Source organism: Pteropus alecto, unplaced genomic scaffold, assembly GCF_000325575.1.
Source record: "Pteropus alecto unplaced genomic scaffold, ASM32557v1 scaffold103, whole genome shotgun sequence".
Taxonomy (NCBI): Eukaryota; Metazoa; Chordata; class Mammalia; order Chiroptera; family Pteropodidae; genus Pteropus; species Pteropus alecto.
Window position 1 is genome coordinate 6,468,798 of NW_006436288.1, and position 22,717 is coordinate 6,491,514.

Here is a 22,717-nt window from a genome sequence, read left to right on the forward strand (position 1 = left end):
TGAACTCTATTGTTATAGATCAGTTTTGCCTGTTTTTGAACTTTATGTAAATGGAATAATATGTTAGGTACTCTTTTGTATCTAGCATATTTTACTTGAAATGAAACCTTATGAGATTCATTCATATTGTGTATAGCAGTGGTTTGTTTTATTTTTCATTGCTGTGTAATATTTTAACACATGACTATAATGCGGTTTATTTACTGATTTTATAGATGATAGACATTTGATTTTTTTTTTTTTTTTGCTTTTGGCTATTATAAGTAACTCTACATGTATTTTGGTGGGCATATATGCTCGTTTTTCTTTGCTATATCTTAGAGCAGAATTGCTGGGTCATTTATCTCCAGTTAAATTGCCAAAACATTTTACATAAGAGTTGTTCAAATTTATACTCCCATTAGAAGTATAAGAACGTTCCAGTTGCTCCACACCCTTATGATACTTAGTACTGTCAGTCTTTTTCATTGTAATTATTGTTATGGGATGTGGCGGTATCTTATTGTGCTTTAATTTGCATTTAACTGATTAATGATGTTGAGGACTTTTATCAGGCTTATTGGTTATTTTAACATTCTCTTTTGTTAATTATGTTCAAAATGTTTGCTCATTTTCATTGAGTTGTCAATCTTTTTCTTATTGATTTATGGTACTATACTTTTTTCTTGATATGAATTCTTTATTAAATATATATATTATAAATATTTTATCACACACTTCAATTTGCCTTTTCACTCTTCTAATAGTGAGTTTCTTAATTTTAAGTTCAATTTTCACTCTTTTTTATTAGTGTCATTTTAAACTTGTTTTAAGAAATATTTTTCAAACCCCAAGGACATGAAAACGTTTTCTTAATATTTCCACTAGTAGCTTGTTTTAACTTTTACATTTAGGTTTTAATCCATTTCAAATGTTTTTGATATAATGTAAAGAAGGAGGTCAAGGTTCATTTATCAAAATGAAAAGACAATTTTTCTGCATAAATTATACTAAAGGGATACATCTTTAAGTATATGTTTATTTTTCATTGTTTATCATGTACATAACACTTAGAGATTTGGGAGTCATTGAGTTTGCTCTCACTAGAGTGATGACTAATTTTTTTATTTTAAATTTAAAAGTTTATTTTATAAAGGAAAATTAAGCATAGCTTGGGGGAGTGTATTTGTAATAGAAAATGAGACTGTATGTAATCACATTCCTTTATTGAGTAGGTAATAAATGAAATACTTTTGCCTATAAAATTATTTTTAAGGAGAATTAGCACAGATGAAAGAATTTGAAATTCTGGGAGACTCGGTAGCCTGCTCAATGTCATGCATATGTGGTATACATACATTATGATATACCCAGGAATAAATTATTTCTCCTAGGTTTCTAAGTTTATTTCCACACTGGACATAATTATTTTTTGGAAAACTGATGAGAAGAATTTAACCATATGCTCTTTTAAGATAATGCTCTTTTAAATTATAGATGATTGATTTTTTTAATCCAGGACCTTTCTCTATACACTTGGCATTTTCTCATGTTAACTACTTTAATTTTGCAAAGAAAATTGAAGAAAAATAAAAAAAACAAAAATGTTTCAAATTCAAGGACTAGAGAATATATGGTAAAATGTTTTTCCTTTTTTAAGTGTGTGTTTTTTTTAATTTTCATTGCAATTTCTACTGGAAGAAGTTTGGATAGGCAGTTGAATTTTCCAGTTAAGCTTTTCCTATCGCTATTAAGTTACATGCAAATAATCTTATCTTTTCTTCTTAATACACAAATAGTAATTATTTACTCATTTTTAATTAACTTCTTTGAATTTTTTAATTGATAAGACAGTTTCTAGTAGATACAATACAGCAACATTTACTATCAGTGATAACACTGATTATCATTCTCAGTTCCTGGAGGTATCACACAGACAAATCAAGAAAAATTAACAATTATTTGGGGAAAAGCTGCTTATAATAAAAAAATATTAATTTTTGTGGCTAAGGCATAGCAAATTTAGTAATTGTGTTATGATGTATTCTAAAATTAGGTAAAGGTATAATAAAAGCTGTGAGATGATAAAAATAATCTTAATTTGTGAGAAAAAAAATACTTTTATTTTGTCCCAGAACGATGGCTAATTTTACTTCTTTATCCACAATGGGCTATAGGAGTGTGAAAAGTCTCATAAATTTTCCTTGCATTTAGATCTTACTACTTATTTCTTATAACATTAAAGTAATATTGTAAGGTTCATTATAAAATATGAAATTTTGCTTCACTAGAAAAGAAGCTCTAAAAAATCCCAAAGTACTGTAATTATATTCATTACTACTTCATCTTAATGGCTAAGGCTATCATGCATCTGCATGGGAATCAAAAGTTTCCAATTTATATTGTAATTGTGCTGACCATCTCAAAACATTTAATACATCCGTCATAAGTCTTGTTTAGTATGGTAACAAAGAATAAGGTCTTTAACCTAAATAGGTGTGCTGGAATTATAATAGGAAATTAGCTAAAATTTCTCTTAGCTTTCTTGATGTTTGGGTAAATATATTAAAATCAAAAGAAAATACATACAATAAATTGAATCAAATTGCAGTATAAATTACAAATAATATTTCCATTTGGAATATTTAGTCAGTAAACATTTTAAGATCAACATTTTCTGGTGTGAGTGGAAAAAGTGTGTAATAAAGAAATCAGAGTGAAATTTCTGTCTCATTAAATTACTTAAAAATATTTAAGATGAAAGAAAAGAAGCTTTAGGAGGCAAGGAGCACATCTCATCTGATATTCAGGAAATTTACCATCAACTTGGGCCAGCATGGTTAACTTATAAATCCTAGGGAATTTGAAAGGGATAATCAAACTGACAGTATGTTTGTCCTACTAAACCCTGTGCTAGACATTGTGTAGGCAGAACTCTGGGACTGTCAGTTGTGCTGTACTTAGGCTATAACCTAGACATCTATCAAAATCTTTTGATATACATCAATAGATGATAGCAAATGAATATTTCTGTAACTTAAAATGACCAAGTAGTCTAATAATATGTCAGGAACTATTGCATAGCTTTGTATAATCCCTTAGAATGTTCGAATGAGTGCACTCAAATTTCTTTCAGAGATTTAAAAAATGATACATTTTTCTTGTTTCTCAGGGCTCATCAACATACCTGCAGTGGCTCTTGGAATATTCTCTGGGGGGATAGCTATGAAAAAATTCAGAATTGGTGTATGTGGAGCTGCAAAAATCTACTTGGGATCATCTGTCCTTGGGTACCTCCTATTCCTTTCCCTGTTTGCATTGGGATGTGAAAATTCTGATGTGGCAGGGTTAACTATCTCCTACCAAGGGTATGTTCACTCATTAAATAATCTGAAGAGACTGGCTTGCTTAGTCAAATTAATTTTTGATAGAGCTTCAAAATGAAATAATTTGATTCTTAAGCATCATAACTGTGGAAAGGGAGTTATTGTTCTGTTGTGAAATAGCTGACAATATTTATGATAAGGAATCTGTTATTGTCACCAAAATCTCTCATACATCTCTTTTGAATTTGAATGTCTTAAAGAAATATAAATATGCTAAACCCACATCTTACTTTAGGGAAGCAATCTGATGGTAGAAAATATAGACCTTGAATCTTGCTTCTGTTCATTCTTAGTGAACAGGCATTGTATGGGTTATTTAATCTAATCCAGGCTCAACTTTCCCATTTAAAAATAGAAATAATAACTATCTTTTTAAGTTTTGTAACATTTAAGCAAGATAATATACATGAAAGTGATTAACACTTGCCTGGCACAAAATAGATGAGCCATTCATGGAAACAATTGTATTTTTTTTCTTTGAACACCTGAATAACCAAATGGTCTCTATGCTACCCTTCATAGTCTCTGATGTTACCCTTCATAGTCTCTGTTGTACACAAATCGTGTGAAGTTTCAGGAGAGAATACTATTCTTCCACCCCATGACCCACATGACAGCTCTCTTTAGTTTTTTGCACTTGGTCAAGAGAATATGTATTGATGTTCTCAGACCTATGCCATCCCGTATGGGGTGGGATAAGATTCTTAGTTTTCAGAGACTAATGCTCTATTTTTTTTTTAATTAAAGAGTAGTTGGCATACAATATTATATTAGTTTCAACTGTACTATATAGTGATTTGACACTTATATACCTTAAGACATGATCACTATAAGTCTAGTAACCACCTGTCACCCTGCAAAGTTATTACAATGTTATTAACTATATTCCCTGTGCTATACATTACATCCCCATCACTTATTTATTTTATAACTGGAATTTTGTACCTTTTATCACTCTACATCTTTTTCACCTATCCCTCGCCCCCACCCTCTGACAATCATTAATTTTTTATCTGTATTTATGAGTCTCTTTCTGGTTTGTTTTGTTTGTTCATTATTTTTTTTAGATTCCACATGTAAGTAAAAACATATGGTATTTGTCTTTCTCTGTCTGACTTATTTCGCTTGGCATAATACCCTCTAGGTCTATCTATGTTGTCGTAAATGGCAAGTTTCTTTCTTTTTTTTATTACTTAGTAATATTCCCTAGTATGTATGTGTGTGTATGTATGTATGAATGTGTGTGTGTGTATACATATATATACACCATCATTCTCCATTCATCAACCATTGGACACCTAGATTGCTGTCATATCTTGGCTATTATAAATAATAGTACCATACACATAAGGGTACATATATCTTTTCAAATAAGTGTTTTCGTTTTCTTCAGATAAATACCAAGAAGTGGAATCTATGACTCTTAATACAAGGCTACATAGATCTTGAAGAAATTACTTTGCTCCTTCAATTCAAGAGTTCTTGCCATCACTGCATCTCTGAACATGAGTTCCCAGAGGCAGCTCTCTTTATACATCCACCTAACTACATTACTGGTTTAAAAAAAAAAAAAGTATTGAGCCATTATTTTATGCCAGGGTGACTTCCTTGACTGCATCTGTCTGACTGATTGAAACTGCCTGTGGCTCAAAGGCCAACGCTCCTGACACTACATTCTGTTTCCTGCCAGTTCAGCTGCTCTTCTTATGGCTTGCTCTCCAGCTTCCTTCCTACGTTTTCTTCCAAGCTTATCTATCTGTCTTGTCTCCATATTCCAGCCTTCACCACCTTCATTAACTGGGTTTCTCCTGCTGTTAAGTGAATATCATTTATACTTTTGTTATCTAAAACATCCAGGAAAATCAATGAACACAGAGTTTATATACCATTGCTTCTGGATGTTATCACAGCACTGTTAGCTTAGTGTAGCATTGCCTTGGTAACAGCAATGTAGATTAAAAAAAAAAAAAAGCATTAGTTATAAACAGAAATAGAAAGACATTTCTGGAGAGAGTAGAAGCATTGTATTATCTTTAACTGTCCCTATTATCCTCATGGTAGATGGATAGTAGTAAAGTACTTTGTAATTTTGCAACTTACGAAACACCTTAAATTTCATTATCTCACTTGTATCTTTAGAGCACCTTTATGAGGTAAGTTTTGTTACCCTTTTTTAAAGGAAACTGTTTAGAAAGGTCAGTTAGCTTCCTAAAGTATAACATTCTTTCTATAACATCATGCTATTGCTAAGCCAAAAGCAAACACATAAACAGGCAGCAACAGCAAACTTTTGAGGTTCACATTGAAAATATACTCACATAATAAAAAATTAAATATTTTTAAAGGAATAAAAGATAGTATACTCATTGAGTAAATATTAGCCCTTGAAAGCACTCACTTTGAAAGACTATGACTGCATTGCAATAATGCTATCATTGTTTAAATCATTCTAAAACTCTTCTTTACCCTTAAAAATAGCTTTGCTACTGGAAGCAGCTAAAAGAAATGACAGCACCACTGGGAAAACCTCTTCTCTCTCAGTCTGACTGCATTTGTGTATAAACATTCTGGCATATTTGATAAAATTCATAATTAAAAATTTAAGTAACAACTCCACTGTCAACACATCCTTCATAAAATGTGTATACAACTAACTTCTGCTTTGAGATTGCCAGAGGTGATCAATTTAATTTACCTCAGTAATATAAAATAGTTGGCTTTGTAAAATACAACATGTTCCTGAGGAATTATCCTGAGTTGCTTTGTTCCACAAGGCTGTTTTAATTCTGGGTGTTCAATAGGAACATTGTAGAGAAGCCTTAGATATGGTAGTAGAGGAAACCTTTCTTCTGCAATAATGAGAATAAGTCTGATGTGAGAGTCACAAATTTAGAATCCAGAGACCTGGAAGGGTTGTTTTTTGTCATTGTGATAAACATTGTGAATTTGAGCAAATTATCTGTCCACTTTGGACCTGACTATCCTGATCTTCTAAATGAGTAATTGCCCAGGAACACCTCCAAAATTTCTTTTAGCTCTAATCTTTTATTATCTCAGCCTACAGTATCCATAGTGGCCTGGTTCTAGGCTTTAAAAGGCATATTTATACACTTTCAGATACTACCAGACAGTCTCAGTTAACAATTAATGCCTTGTGGAAGAGAATATTCCCATGTGACTTCCCAGGTGATCTGGTTAAATATCTTTTTATTCTATTTGAAGACACCTCAGTGGTCTTTTGTTTTGACTTTTAAGGTACCCAAATCCATAGCAGTTCTACTAGATGAAATATTACATCAATTAAGAAATTCTGATTGCAATTTTTATAGGAAATACCTCTCAGAGGGAGGGGCCAAAATGAGTGATTCTTTCACCAAAATAGAATACCATTTTTCTTCAATTCCTTGATTTACAAGCAATCTTATTTCTTAAGCTATTACATTCCTGGAATTATTCTTGGTGGTGGGAATACAAAAGTGAATAAAACAAATAGTTTCTGCCCTCACTGAGTGTACATAACAAAGTATTTTGTTGTTGTTGTTGTTGTCATTATTGTAGGTCTCTCAAATACCTTTGTAAAAAATGGGAATAGGGAATAAAAATTAAGTTCAAAATGGAAGAGGAATAAATGAATTATGAATGGACAATGGATAGCAAATAAAGAGCAGATAGAATATTTAGACCATTGTATATCACTAAGTGACCCTTTAAATAAAAACGGCATATGGATAGTGCAAGGAGAATAAGAATAGAAGGATTAGGCAATTCAGATGACAGGAAGAAACAGAAGTGAGAAAAAAGAAATTCTGGGAGAGATGAAGGTGGAAGATAAGAGAGAATGAGATGAAACAAAAGAGGGAGAGAAAAAAAGAAGACAACCAAAATTAGGTAAAATTAATTGTTTTTTAAAAAGCCGGCTTCTTGAGGGCAGATATTTTTTCCTCCATGTTTGTAACCATCTTCTCTCCTCCCAAAGCAAGCACTTAGGTTTCCAATACATTTTTGTGTTTGAACAAATGAATGAATAAATCATTTTAAAAAGCATGTGCAATAGAGTCAAAGAGGACAATATAAGATATGGAAGGGCTCCATACAGTGGGGGAATATGTGGGAAAGAGAAAAGTTAAATGAACTGGCAATGTATTTATTAGTAAGACATACACAAATACGATATATAGCTCCTACAGGCATTAAAACTTTATTGAAATAATGTTGACTGCTTGGCAATGTTTTTCCGTCATCATACCATCAACAATGCCCATTCCACTGATGCTCAGACAATTTTGAAGGAAATGTAAACATACACACACAATATCTGCAATGCTTTAAAAGTAATGCCATAAATAGCTCTGAAAGTAGCTCTGAAAGTTTATTTTTCTGCCTTGTTATCCATTTTTATACATCTTTACATAGTAATGTATTGAGATTCTAGAAATAGACATTAGTAAAAGCCCTTAAGCCAGGAATAGGATATTATGTGAAGTCGTGAACCTCTAAAGATAATTTTCAAGAGAGAGTTGTTTATTAGTAAATTCACATTTAATGATCAGAAACTGACATTTCTAATGACAATTGTGTTTCCATAAGGAAAAACTTTGTTGGCAGTGTCATTTATATCACTCAAGAACATTGATTTTTGAAAATATTAGGGTGCTGCCTGCTAAGAGGTAATATTTTATACTGTTACATTTCTTTTCAGAACCAAACCTGTCTCTTATCATGAACGAGCTCTCTTTTCAGATTGCAACTCAAGATGCAAATGTTCAGAGACAAAATGGGAACCCATGTGTGGTGCAAATGGAATCACGTATGCATCGGCTTGTCTTGCTGGTTGTCAAAACTCCACCAGGAGTGGAAAGACTATTGTAAGAAATCTCTAAAGTGTGTGCCCCTGGGCCTGCTGTAATATGTAACTCCACAACTCAGTGTGGGTTCAGGGACCAACCCAGAAGCAGACGACACTGGTAGGAGCCCCGGCTCTTACTCTGTCCTTGTTCTTTTGTGTGGAGACAGGAAATATAACCATCACTAGTGGAACTAGAGTTTTCGAAAGAACTAGGCTGAGAATTAGAATCATGGAACAGGCTGGAGGAGCTTTGTAGTTATGTAGTCTAGTTCTCTCATTTTGCTTTTAAGGAATGAGAGAGTCTCAGTCATAAGATCATATAAGATCTGCATCGAAATTCATGTTTCCTGACTCCAAGACCAGTAGTCCTTGATGGTATTAGAGACAGAAAAAATAAAGACCAGTGTTAGGAAGTCTAGACCAAAAGATCTAGACCCAGAGTCAGGAATCTATCTGATGGTAAGGAAGTTGATGGTTCTAGGACAGTTCTTCCTGAGAAATCGAGCCAATTTGTATAATAAAGAGTAGGTAGCTGGAATGAAGGACTTCTGTAGGATGGAAGTGTGAGGTGAAGTTGGAAATATAAGTAGAAAATCAATTGTAAAAGATATGATGTACAACAATTATTAACAAACTTATCCCTCTAATCACACATTTACATTCTTGTCCTAAATATAGATTCTTCCTCATATTCTCTGTGTATATAGCAGTGGTCAGACTGCTTTGTACTTACAGCTAATGAGATCTGTCTGTATTTGACAGTGGTAGAGGGCAGAAAATGAAACCACACATATATTTACACATGCTTCTCAACAATATAAGAATGATTAGACAAATATTTCTGCAGACACAGAGTAACACTTGATTTTCTTCGTTTATTGTTATTTTGACATTTTATTCAGAACAGAAAAGATTGGTGTCTAGCAACAGTAAATAAGACTCCTCACCCATCTGAAGTCTGAGTTTTCACCCTCTCTCCTTTTTCATCTTTCTTTCCTTTCTCTCTTCTTTTTGTTTCTTTTTCTTTTCTTCTTTTTTTTTTCTTTTTAGCTTTTCGCCACTACCCTTTTGCCTAAACTGCTTGAAGATTTTTCTTAACTAGAGCCTCATTTATTCATTTATTGAATACATTGCATGCCAGGGGCTAAAAGAGGTGCTTTAAAAACAAAATTGCATTTAGAGTAAATGAATATTATTTTACTTATTTTTCTCATGTGAGAACTGAGGCACCGAAATACAAGGGACTTGCCTAAACTCACATATGCAGTGAGAGGCAGAGTCAAGATTCAAAAGCTCTTTACCTGACATTAGGGAAAAATAAAAAAAGCACACACACACAAAAACCTATATTACTACTCTTCCTTGAAAAGGAAATGCCAGTTTTAGTTCATTATTTATCTAAAACTTCACAACTCTTTTGCGATGAAAATGATAACTCATTATATATACACATTCATACATGAAATTTATAGAACTAAACTATGAGAGATTATAAAAAGTTGTCTCTCTGTCTAAGATTTAATTGAGTTTCATTTATCAGTATATTTTTTCTAATAACCACTATAAATTCTGTCATATCCTTAAATTGTGCCCATGTATTTAAAAAATTGTTATCGAGGGCCTAAAATGAGAGACTAAACAACGATAACAAAGCAGAAAGTTTCCAACAGAGGTTACATTCTAGTGGGGATATATTGTTTAAACATAAATAATTATATAATCCGATAGGTAGCCACAAGCACTATGAGGAAAAGAGAAGTGAGGATGAAGGAGTTGAGAGATGGAGATATTATTTTGAATGAGTAGCCATGGAAACTCTCTTTAATGAAATATCTGAGCAAAGACCTGAAGTGTGTGTGGAAGCCGTGTAGCTGTCTAGAACAGCCCAGCAGAGAAAACAGCAAGGGCACAATGGGAACCCATGTGTGTGGCTGAAGCAGAGGGAACGGGAAGAAATCACTGAGCAGTCAGTTCTGAGCAGGATCCAAAAGCTACCCCATGAATAGTGTGTAAGACACTTTAAGGATTTTGGACTTTATACAAGAAACCATTGGAAGGTTGAGAATAGTGATGCAATGTGACTGCATTTCTCAAGGCTCACTTTGATTACTGTGTATGAGAAATACGATAACTGGATAAGAGTAGAAATAAGTTGAGCATGAAGACATAGCATAATCAAGGCAAGAAATAATGGTAGTTTAGGCTTGGAAGCAGCAGAGGAAATAAGGCACGAGTGGATTTGGTATTATTTGCTGGGAGACTGTTCTGTAGGATCTGTTTGTAGACCAGCCATCTGCTATTTGGATAATAAAGTTATCTCTATATTTTGCTTTGTTTGCTATATTCTAACAGAAAAATAAAATAATATTTTCCTTATTATTTATATAATGAATACTGCAAAGTCTTTTAAAATAAATATTTATCTTTAATTTTATGTAAAGTTTACCTCAATAATTGATTTTTTCCTTACAGATATTTTATAACTGCACCTGTGTGGGAACTGCCACCTCTATATCAGGAAATTCCTCAGGCATGGTGGGCAGATGTCAAAAAGACAATGGATGTTCCAAAATGTTTCTGTATTTCCTTGTAATATCAGTCATCACGTCCTATACTTTATCCCTAGGTGGCATACCTGGATATATATTGCTTCTGAGGTAAACACTGATACTCTCATCTCAATTTTAAGATAAGATTTCAAATTCTATTCTACAGAATCATCACAGTTTCTTACGTCTCTCTCAGAAAACTTGTCCTACATCTTTGTTCCACTTTTATACTTTTCCCACTTTAGGTTTTAATATTAAAATGTGGTTGAAGTTTTTCTAGTTAAAAATATTTGCAGACCATTGGTCTAGAAAGAAATGTCAGTGCCTACATCACTATAGCCACTCAAAAAAATACAAGGTGCTATTTCTAATGCTGGTAATAATATTAACCAGTATAGACTAAATGTGTTTTAGAATTAAACATGATTTCACTGAACTTGGATGACACAACTTATAAGACTGTTTAAATTTCATCTAATGCCACAATGGTTTGTATTTATTACTTTGATATGTAAGTTATTACTTTTTCCAAATTATTCTTGCTTGGACTGGAATTATCTGCGTATGTGTGTATATGGATATTAATGGCTTTCAAATCAATTGAGGATCCTAATCCATAAATATGATGTTAATGACTTCAAACATTTTTGCCTATAAAATCCTCAAAGAATTTTTAATACTGTGTACCCCTTTGCAAATTAAGTAGACATCTAAAGATTTGTTATTGTAAGTGTAAATAGTAACTAAGCATTGATTTCCAGTATATTGTAAATATTTACATTAAAAAATATAATGATTTTAAATGTTGGACACTCTTTTAAATGTAAAATTATATAAAAAGAACTTTAATAGTCAAAAATGTTACATATTTCTTTCTTCCCCTGAACTTATATCTTTATTGAACTTCCCTATAGGTTTTTCTTCTATTACAATATAACTTGTGCCTGAACATTTTTATTGACTCTCCTATCATAGATCTCTATAAAACAGTATATAAATTCAAATTTTAAAATGTTAGTTTTATAACCAGTATTCTCAGTGATAAAATGTTTTTCCAATTGAATTAGTCTTGCAAATATTACTATTATACAATTAATAAGAATAACCTAAAATATTATACATTTTAATAAAATTATTAAACATAAAAATCAAATTTTATTGGAAATTAATCTTTTATGAGCTGGATTAGGTGACTTTTAAATTAATATATTGAAGAATGAATATTAAGTTTTTCTAAATTGAAATTAATCAAAAGTATTATATACATCCTTAATATCCTACAGTTTATATTATGGAAATTGATTAGGAAAGATAAAAAAATAGTACCTAACATCCACAAATCCTTTTTTTTTTTTTAAAGGGGTTTAAGGAGAACATGAGATATTTGTATTTTCAAATGGGAGTATAGGATTGAAAAGATGGAAAAACACTGCCCCAGAGTTCTCAGACCAGGGCTGTTCTTCATGGGTGGCTATTTCTTCAACATCCCCTTATACTGTGTCAAGTGGTTACCTGGGCCAAACGAATAAACAGTCTACTAGAGGAAGAATTTTCCTCACCACCAGTCCCTCCAATGAACCATGCTTGCTGTATTTTGATGTCATAGGATTGAAGAAAAAAATTGTGATTTTTGCCTCTTTTAAAGTGGAGATAAATGATATTATACCTAAGAAGAATTTAGTACCATGATTAATACTCAACAGTTATCATATATCATTATTATCATTACTATTAAAATCTATAGGCCAATGAATTAAAGCTATACAGTCATATTAAGGATGCTCTTGTTAGGTATTCTTGCACTTGGCTGGAAAATTCAGGTCTCCGCTGTTTAGCAAAAGCACTTAGTATGCCACAGTGATTGTGATTTTATCAACTCAGGTCAATGGGGTCCTATGCCTTCAGACGAAAACCACAAAAACTAGTTATAGGTTATTAATCTTTTATTGTTGCCTCAAATTATTGCAATTTCTTAGAAAAAAAATTTTTTTTCCTGTGAGTCTTTGTTATTTTGCTAGTTAAACTTATAATTTTACTTTACCCAACACTTTTTGAATATGATGTTATATAGGGGTGATTTATCTTCTAGAAATATTAAGTGTAAACTCCTTGATGCATTCATCACATTTAATTTTACATAATTTGCCTTTCCACAGTTAGGACATGAGTGGGTTCTCCATAAAAGCTACCTGAATTCTAACGTCCACATGTATTAAGTGGATTATCACTAATATTACTATTTGCTTTAATGGAAAAAATATATATATATATATAAATAATATATATGAGTATGTGTATAATAGTGCTTTTGTTGTTTTCAGATGCATTAAGCCACAACTTAAGTCTTTTGCCCTGGGTATCTACACTTTAGCAATAAGAGTTCTTGGTGAGTATAATCTATGTTTTAAGTATGGTAGCCATCACAAATGTATTTTGAATACTTCCCTAAATATTTTACAGAGTTATTATGTATAACTAAATGATGTAGGTGGTTAGGTCCCTATTATTTTTATTTTCATCTTTCCTTCATTTCCTCTTCCCCTCCCTTTTTTCCTGACTTCTCCCTTCTTTTATTCCAGAAATATTTATTGAGAGCTAATACTGTACTCATGTTATAATACAGTAATTTTGTGAGAGTAATAATATTTTTTGTTTAACAATCTTGTCTCTTCTAGCATTGGTCTATTGTCAAAAAATCCATTGCTATTATGGGAGAGCCCTCTGAAAGGAAAGAGAAAATAAAGAATAGTTTAAAAAGACCAAAACCTAAATATAATTTTTTCAATTATTAAAATAAAAGAAATTCTTTTGAGCTACTCTCAATGGTCTGATATCTCATTTTGGTAGAAAAATCAGATCATTTAAACAATCAAAGCAGTATGAATTTGGGTAGATGATTTTTAAAAATGTAATTGGAATGCTTTTTCTGACTACCAGATTTTTCAATATGTCTTAATTAAAACCCATAAGAAATAGAGCAAATAAGTCAGATAAAGTTTCTATTCCTTAAAAAACTGATATTATGAAGAATAAAATAAAATAATTATGTGTTCTTTTGTAATTTAACCGAAAAGAACTACCAGAGGAAAAAAAAAGAAACTCTGCGCTTTAAAAAAATCTGAAAATAAAATTGGTTTACAAAGATCTCGATATAAATAGGAACATATGAAAATATAACATGACCCTGATAAAACTGGGGAAATAACGAAAATGTAAATTTATGCCATCATGGCCAGCTTTTTTATAGAATTATAATTCTATAATATAAAAATGAAGTTATCTAGAAAAATGTCAGATTATTGAGCCTGAAGTATGCCCCTGGCTAGAACTGGTCTCTGTACCTACCTCCCTCTGGCAATACAGATGTGAACCTGCAATGTGAAAAAATTTTTTGAGAAAAAGAAATGATTCATAAAATTGATTCTATAAAAAATAAAAATCTACTTGAAAATGGCAAAAATATTGTAAGGCTAAAGGTAAATATCATAAAGCAAATATCAAAAAAAGGTAAATACAAACTGGGAAAAATTTTTTTGCAATTTTTATGATAGACAAGTGGCTAATATCCGTATTATAGAGAGAGATCCTAAGTATTGAGAATGAAAAAACCAACAATAAATAGAAAAATATGTAAAGGTATGGACAATCATTTCATGGAAAAATAAATGTATAAAAAGATGGTCAAATTCTCTTATAATAAGAGTACAAACTAAATCTACACTGACATGCTGATTCTTACTTATCAGATTGGCAAATTATCAAATGCTGTTTCCAGCATATAGAAAAATAGTTATGCTTTTACATTGCTATTGAGAAAATGATACTATTTCTGGGGAGGGCTATCTAGCAAAAACTAACAAAATTACATATAGATTTATCTTCTGACCTAGCCACCCTACTTCTAGGGATTGATGCCAAAAATTCATTAGTGAAAGTATGAAATAATTCTAATCTTATAGATATCAATCACTGTGGCCTTATTTATAATAGCAAAAGACTGGAAGCAGTCTAAATGTCCATCAATATGAGATTGATTGAATAAACTATAGTAAACTCACACAATGAAATACTAAGTAACTGTAAGGATGAATAGGGAAAAATCTCTCTCTAGTGTTACCAAATTAATTGGTCAGCTCTAGCTGCCAAAACAGAACAGCATGCACTGGGAGGCTCACATGACAGAAAGTAATTTTCTCATACTTCTGAAGACTGAGAAGATGAAGATCAATGTGATGACCGGGTTGCTGTCTGGCTTATTGATGGCCACATTTCATGGAAAAATAAATGTAAACGCCTCTTCATGTATAAAAAGATGGTCAAATTCTCTTATAATAAGAGTACAAACTAAATCTACACTGACATGCTGATTCTTACTTATCAGATTGGCAAATTATCAAATGCTGTTTCCAGCATATAGAAAAATAGTTATGCTTTTACATTGCTATTGAGAAAATGATACTATTTCTGGGGAGGGCTATCTAGCAAAAACTAACAAAATTACATATAGATTTATCTTCTGACCTAGCCACCCTACTTCTAGGGATTGATGCCAAAAATTCATTAGTGAAAGTATGAAATAATTCTAATCTTATAGATATCAATCACTGTGGCCTTATTTATAATAGCAAAAGACTGGAAGCAGTCTAAATGTCCATCAATATGAGATTGATTGAATAAACTATAGTAAACTCACACAATGAAATACTAAGTAACTGTAAGGATGAATAGGGAAAAATCTCTCTCTAGTGTTACCAAATTAATTGGTCAGCTCTAGCTGCCAAAACAGAACAGCATGCACTGGGAGGCTCACATGACAGAAAGTAATTTTCTCATACTTCTGAAGACTGAGAAGATGAAGATCAATGTGATGACCGGGTTGCTGTCTGGCTTATTGATGGCCATCTTCTCACTGTGCCCCGCCACATGGCCTTTCCTATGTGTACACATGGAGTATGAAATACAGAGATCTCTGCTGCTTTTTCCTTTCTTATAAGGACACTAGTCCTATCTGATTAGGCCCTCACACTTATGACTTTATTTAACCTTAATCATCTCCTTAATGACTCTGTCTCCACATGCAGTCACACTGGCAGTTAGAGCTTCAATGTATAAAATTTTAGAGGGACACAATTCAGTCTATAATACCAAAGATCTCTAGAATATGCTATTAAAGCAAAGGGAAGCAAAATGTAGAATAGTGTTTATAGTATGATGCATTTGGTGTAAGTATGGAAAAATAGAAATATTATACACACAATCAAAGGTATTTGTTCTTATTTAAAAACAGAAACAATAGAAGTGTAAACTAAAAACTAATTATTTTTTTTAAAAAGTTTACCTGTTAGAGAAGAAAGAAAAGAGAAAATAGAGGATAGGATGGAAATGAAGCTGTAAATGTAACTTTTAATGTGAAATCATGTGAGGTTTTATATAATTTTTAAAAATTAAGTTAAAAGAACAAAGAAATTCTTAAAACAAATTTAAACTAGCTGTATATCGTATAAGTGGCATAACCATACAGGAAAAATCTTTCAATGACTTAAAAAGATAGAGTTATTACCAAATCTCTACAGTTTCAATGACTTAAAAAGATAGAGTTATTACCAAATCTCTATAGTTTCACTATATTTTATATTTTATTAATATTAACTTGGGCATCTTTATGTTGACACTATTGTATATTTTAAGATTAAGCAAATGAGATATTGCTATCATTAGGAATCAATATTTTCAGCATAACAGAAAAGTGATAAAAGTATAACAAAAAGTAATTTAAGTAAAACCCATTTTTAATTATATGTGAAATATCAATATGAGCTTATATAGTTTTATTTTTAAATAATTGTATTTTATATCTCTGTCTCCTGAAAAATCTAGAATCGGTATAACTCAGGAGAAATGGGCACCCATAGCACACTCAGTGTATGATCTGCAATTATCATTTCTCAGTAATGGAACCAAAGCACCTGGGAGAAATGACCAATTCAAGATCTAGGGTAGAAAATGCGTAAGATGATTATGGGACAACTTTTTGTGCTGAAAGTAAGAAAGCTATCAGAGGCTAATAGGGATATGTCAAAAGAACACAAGACCAATTTGAGGAGCTTGGTCTAAGGTGAGATAATTTGAAAATTTAATAATAATAAATAATAATAGCTGTACTGTATTGAAATACATTGACTATATATAAAGACATGAATTCATAATGGTACTTAAATAATTTGGGAGAGCCTAGAACACTAACTCATTATTCTTAAAATTAATGAAGGGAAGGAGTTGACTATTTGTCTTGCCTTTCTTCCATTAACTATATTTCAAAGTAACCAAATAATCATGAAGGAAAATATTTATGGAAAAATTCTAAATAATTTGTACACAAGGAATAATATGATTTTAAAAATTTCTGTTTTGCAACTTCATAAACATCTGCTAAAAGTGAAAGTTGATGAAAACTTCATTAATGGAGCCTCAGATCCATTTTAACATTACTAAGAGTAACAAGCAGGACACACAGAACCACCTGTCTTCTTGAATTGAACCTGAGTGTATCCAAGAGCTGACTACCAGGTTATTGGAAATATGGAGACTAGGAGAACAAATTAAACTATGTTGTAAAGAAGCAACGAGTCAAATTTAGACTGAGGCACTTTCTACAGGACAAATATCTTACTTCAAATATCATCAGTATGGAAAAATGTTGGGGAGAGAGCCATTAACTAAATGTAATATGTTTACCGAGTATGAATCTTGATTAGAACAAACCAGTGTCTAAAACTGTGTCACTCAGTGTCTCTCGAAGACATTCAGAAGAGTTTGAATATGGATTTTTTCTCAATTTTATTAAGAAATAATTGACACACATCACTGTCTAAGTTTAAAACGTACACCGTGATGGTTTGATTTGCACATATTGTGAAATGATTACCATAATAGGTTCAGCTAATCTGCAACTTCTCATACAGATACAATGAAAAGAAACAAGAAAAAAGGAAAAATAAATTTTTCCTAATGATGAGAACTCAGGAATTACCTTTTTAACAACTTTCCTATATATCATACATCAGTGCAATCTATAGACATAATGTTGTATATTAAATCCTTAGTACTATTTACTTACAATTGGAAGTTTGTACCTCTGACCACCTTCCTCCAATTCCCCACACCCCCATACCACCCATCACCTCCAGTAATCACAAGTCTGATCTCTTTTTCTATGAGTTTGGGATTTTTTTGTTTTGTTTTATATTATTTAGATTCCACGTATAAATAAATGAGATCATACAGTAGTTCTCTTTGATCTGACTTATATCTCTTAGCATGACTATAAATTTTTGATAAGACTAAAAAGTTATATAATGTGTTGAAGGGCATAGTGGTATGCTCAAGAATGTTAGACATGCGTACCGAAATACATATAGAGTAAACGACATTTTATCTGAGATTTCTCTTAAAATATTCTCCCAAAAAATGTTTCAAGGGTGGGAGAGGTGTTGGTCTAGAGATAGAGGACACAGGAATGACAAAATATTAATAATTGTTGGAGTTACTGATGCCATGCATGGGTTCGTTATATTATCTTCTTTAATTTTGTAACTCTTTAAAAATTTGCCATTATGAAAATTTAAAAATTTTCCAGGAAATGGCAAGCATTTAGATTTTTGGGGGGTCTTTCTTCATATTATTAAGAGCAATGTAAAGTTAGTTATCATCTAAATGTTTTTAAGTGATAAATATAAGACAATATAGAGAGAAATTTTATTTAAGACACTAAATAATCCAAATTGATTGTTAGATCTATTTATCTATTTGCTCTACTTGTTCATGAGATTTTATACAAAATAAAATCAACTAGTTCTTTCTTGAATATGGAATCTTTCTCTTCCTGGTACAGAGGGAGACACCTTTACAAATGGAGATTTCCTTACAAATGCAAATCTCCCTTACAGAAAATAAATTTACGCCCTGTCTTCAGAGCTTCTTCTGTTTCTCAAAATAATCAGCTCAAAAGAGTCTTTACACTAGAAGCATATTCTGGGGGGGCATATTCTGAGCTCCTACAGATGCCCTGTTATCTCTGAAGCAATAATTTTTGGAGTGAAAGTAAGTGGTTCCAGATAATCATTCATTATAGGATAACCAAAAAGATGTACATATATTTTTAGTAGCAATTATTTGTTTATTTCACAGCAGGCATCCCAGCTCCTGTATATTTTGGAGTTTTGATTGATACTTCATGCCTTAAATGGGGATTTAAGAGATGTGGAACTAGAGGATCCTGCAGATTATATGATTCAAACACTTTTAGGTACCGTATAAAACTTATTCTGCATCTCACTGCTACCACATCCTAGGTTTGTACAATGCGATGGACACTAATAATTCATCATGTAGTTTCACTGCTTGTAAGGAAAAGGATAATCTAATCCATGAGTGTGTTCTGTTTTATAGAATATTTCTGTTATCATTTGATTATTTGGCTATATTTTTCATTTTTCCCTATACCTAATCTTGACTTGCATTTTAAATGAATGATCATTTTTTTAAAAATATGACATGAGATTCCAGAATAGAGTAGAATTTCGAAAGGTTATGCATACAAATGAGCAATCCCCTGAAACTCAGAAGCATTTAAATTTAGGTCACATTTTGGGTTTATTTCTATTCTTTTTTAAACTGAGCCAAACTGTCCCATTTACGTCAGATATAATCCCCCTGGGCAAGAGTTGGATTTGGCTCTAAATCTATTCGGCTTTTATTGCCAAACTGATGTTCAATTATTCCAGTACTTGAAATGCATAAAAGTAAAAGGTTTTCTCTGTGAGTGTGAGTGTGTACGGGGCTGAAGGATGTGGCTTTTTCACTATGCTATCATTCAGTTCAATTCATCACTTAGTCTCCTTATTGCTTAAAGCTATGCTTCAACAACTTAAAAGCAAGAATTTTTTTAGATTTACAATCTGAGCATTTTCTAGAGAAATAGACTTGGTGCTGAGCCCTGTAAATTGGAAGTTGGATGCGAATTCAGCCAATCATGTTAAATAAGTTTGTTTGATTTAATAGGCTTTGAAGTTATGTGAGAAATTTATTTTGGTCTTTGAAAGGGACCTGATCTGTGAGTAGAATTCACACTTCATTCACATTTGCTAGGGCTGTAATTCACTTTAATCTAAAGACAATATTACTTAATCAGAGGTTGTGAGTGTGTGTACAAGGTGATGAGAATGAATCATGCAACCTGTCCTTCCAAACCTTCCTGTCTTACAAAAGAATGTAGAACTAAAGGCTTCTCATGGAAGAAACTGATTTAAGCCTATAGTTTATTCTTGAGTCATTCTATTCCACAGAGAGCTCTGATTCCCCTTTAACATTGCTTCTTGCAGTTTTTCTGTAGAAGTGAATTTGGGCAAGTAACCATATGATTTATCATTAACACTTTTGAGAGTTAAAGGGGACACTATTAAAAATTATACTAGGACAACACCAGCATAAGCTGGGACTTTTGGGCAAATAGGAATTAGGTCACCTGGTCGAAGGGACTAATTAACAGAGAGGATAGAATTGATTATGTAATTAGTAGTAACTGAAAATGACGGTACTGCTAAAAAATTACCCTATTAAGCATACTTCCTTCAAAAATCTGTCAAATGTTCATAGAAAGGACTTAGAGCCACTTATCTGCATTCTTAAAGAAAATCATCCTCATGATGATTTTACTGATATTGTGGATTTCATTGGTATTGATATTTATTGAGTGACATTATTACCTTCCTTACACATTTTATTTAAAGTTGGATTCTCTCTTCTTTTAGACACATATATCTGGGACTAACTATGATGCTGGGCATAATGTCCATTTTCCTAAATATTGCAGTACTTTTCACTTTAAAGAAAAATTATGTTTCAAAACATAGAAGCTTCAGAACCAAGAGAGAAAGAACAATGGTGTCTACAAGAATCAAAAAGGAAAATTGTACTACAAGTGATCATTTGCTACAACCCAACAACTGGCCAGGCAAGGAGACACAGCTTTAGAAAAACGAGGACTTGAAGACATCTTTGCTAATTTCTGTAAACAAATTTTAATCAAAAGGTTATAAATGTGTAAATTCTTTATCCTTTCAAAACATTTCTACTTTGTTTTTGATCTTAGGTATTAGATAATACACCTGATAAATATAATTAATTGTTATAGAAGATATAGATGATAAAGTTAACCTTAAATTTATTAATTTATATACAAATCTTTTATATTATTTACTCATTCTGCTTAATTTTGCCTTGTGTTCATTGACATATCAGCTGTTATTCCTAGTAGAACAATTGTCCGCATAGTCTAAAGGCTATGAGTAAAGTAATTTTTAAACTGAGATACTTACTGAGGATAAGAGAATACTCTTAAAAAATTAAACCATATCATGACCTCTTTCAAATATCACCTTGATGATGTTAGGATGGAGTCAGAATATGGAGAGAAAGATCTTTTTTTAAACTTCTCCTTTTTATTAAAATACAATAATGGATATAGAAATATATAGTAGCAACTGATTTGAATTTTGGATTATTAGCTCTTCTACCATTCATTACATGTGCTTTATGTGTGACATTTTAAGTGACCATGGTTGTAAAATAATAAAATTAATAACACGCTTTATTGTCTTTTATGAATTCAATGGATTAAAAAAATATTAAAAACAATACTGCCAATGTTTTAATGTATGTAAGCAGCTCCAGACTTATGCACGTGATGTTATCCTATAACATATTTGAAAGTTGAATTTCTGAAAGTTGGTAATAAACTTAGGTGTTATAATAGGAATGCAGAGGTTGAGTGATGGACTTGGTTTCCTTTAGTGTTCTCTCTGGCATCCATCGCAGTGCCTAAGGGTTTCTGGGTAGAGGGCTGCTGCTTGTACAGCCTGCTAGACAGCTCTCTCTTTCTCTGCGACTGAAAAAGTCAAGCCAGGCATTTATTTCCTCTTCACTGGCTTCCCGGTGCTCCTATGACTAGCTACAGCTCACCATCTTTAATCTTCAGCTCTATTATGTACTATGTGTTTCTTCCTCTACCACAGCTGCACAAGGGGGCCTGGCCCTCTCAAGAGAAGCAGACTTAAGGTGGACTCCATCCCAGGGGAGTCTTGGAATTGTACCACAATTCTAAGCAGCCGTTAGAACAAACAGAACAATAAACAGGGTACTTCAAACAGTACTTCAAACTTGAGGTGTGTCTTGGAACCTAAATCCAACAAAAAGGTTCAGCTCAAAAATATAGTAGCCTTACTCACACAGTGGAAGAATCAAGTAGTGCAAACAAAATGGTTTATAGCCTTTTAATTTTTCTTTTATGTGAATATAAATGGAAAAAAACTGGAGATGGAAAGTTTGGGGATAGAGAGCAGAGAAATTTTCTTTAAACATATATTAATTTTGTCATTTTATTGTAATTAGTGATGCAAGGTTATTTTGTGTTTTACTGTTGTTTTTTCAATGAAAATAGACTTATGTTTTCTTTCCAGCAGGCCTACTTCAGACCTGCTGTGTCATACTAACTGGTGAGCAGGAATCCTTTTTGTCATCTCAATATCAGTCTTACTCATAACAAATATTTACTGAATGGATAAGTGAGTATATTTGTCAAGAGTTTTCTTTGTAGAGGTATAATTAAAATTCAGGTTCCTCATCCTGTCTCCCACATCCTCTTTATTTTTCAAAGCTTTTTTGTAGCAACATCCTGAAAAATAACTACTTTGCAAGTAAATTTCTAAACAGAATTCTATCCAATTTACTCCTGAATAACTTGAAAAATAAAAATTGGCCTTAAGGATGATAAAATGATGTTTTTATGAAGGCGCTGAATGTCAATGAAAAGAAAGCATATTTTTATGCATAACCATTAATTTGACAGTGGATTTATATAAACTAAACTCAGTTGTATAGTATCAAAAGGTATCGTTTAT

General features: G+C 32.0%; 1 protein-coding gene across 2 annotated transcripts in view; it reads left to right on the plus strand.

Moving 5' to 3' along the window:
• SLCO1C1 (solute carrier organic anion transporter family member 1C1) overlaps positions 1 to 20,795 on the plus strand; it is a 43,034-nt gene extending 22,239 nt beyond the window's left edge. For both annotated transcript variants that reach the window (XM_006912666.2, XM_006912667.2), the window contains 6 exons: positions 3,152 to 3,347; positions 8,065 to 8,230; positions 10,684 to 10,868; positions 13,082 to 13,146; positions 18,948 to 19,065; positions 20,570 to 20,795. In XM_006912666.2, coding sequence (XP_006912728.1) covers positions 3,152 to 3,347; positions 8,065 to 8,230; positions 10,684 to 10,868; positions 13,082 to 13,146; positions 18,948 to 19,065; positions 20,570 to 20,792 — 953 coding nt within the window. In that variant the 3' untranslated portion in view covers positions 20,793 to 20,795. The remainder of the gene's footprint in view (positions 1 to 3,151; positions 3,348 to 8,064; positions 8,231 to 10,683; positions 10,869 to 13,081; positions 13,147 to 18,947; positions 19,066 to 20,569) is intronic.
• Positions 20,796 to 22,717: the final 1,922 nt, after the last annotated feature.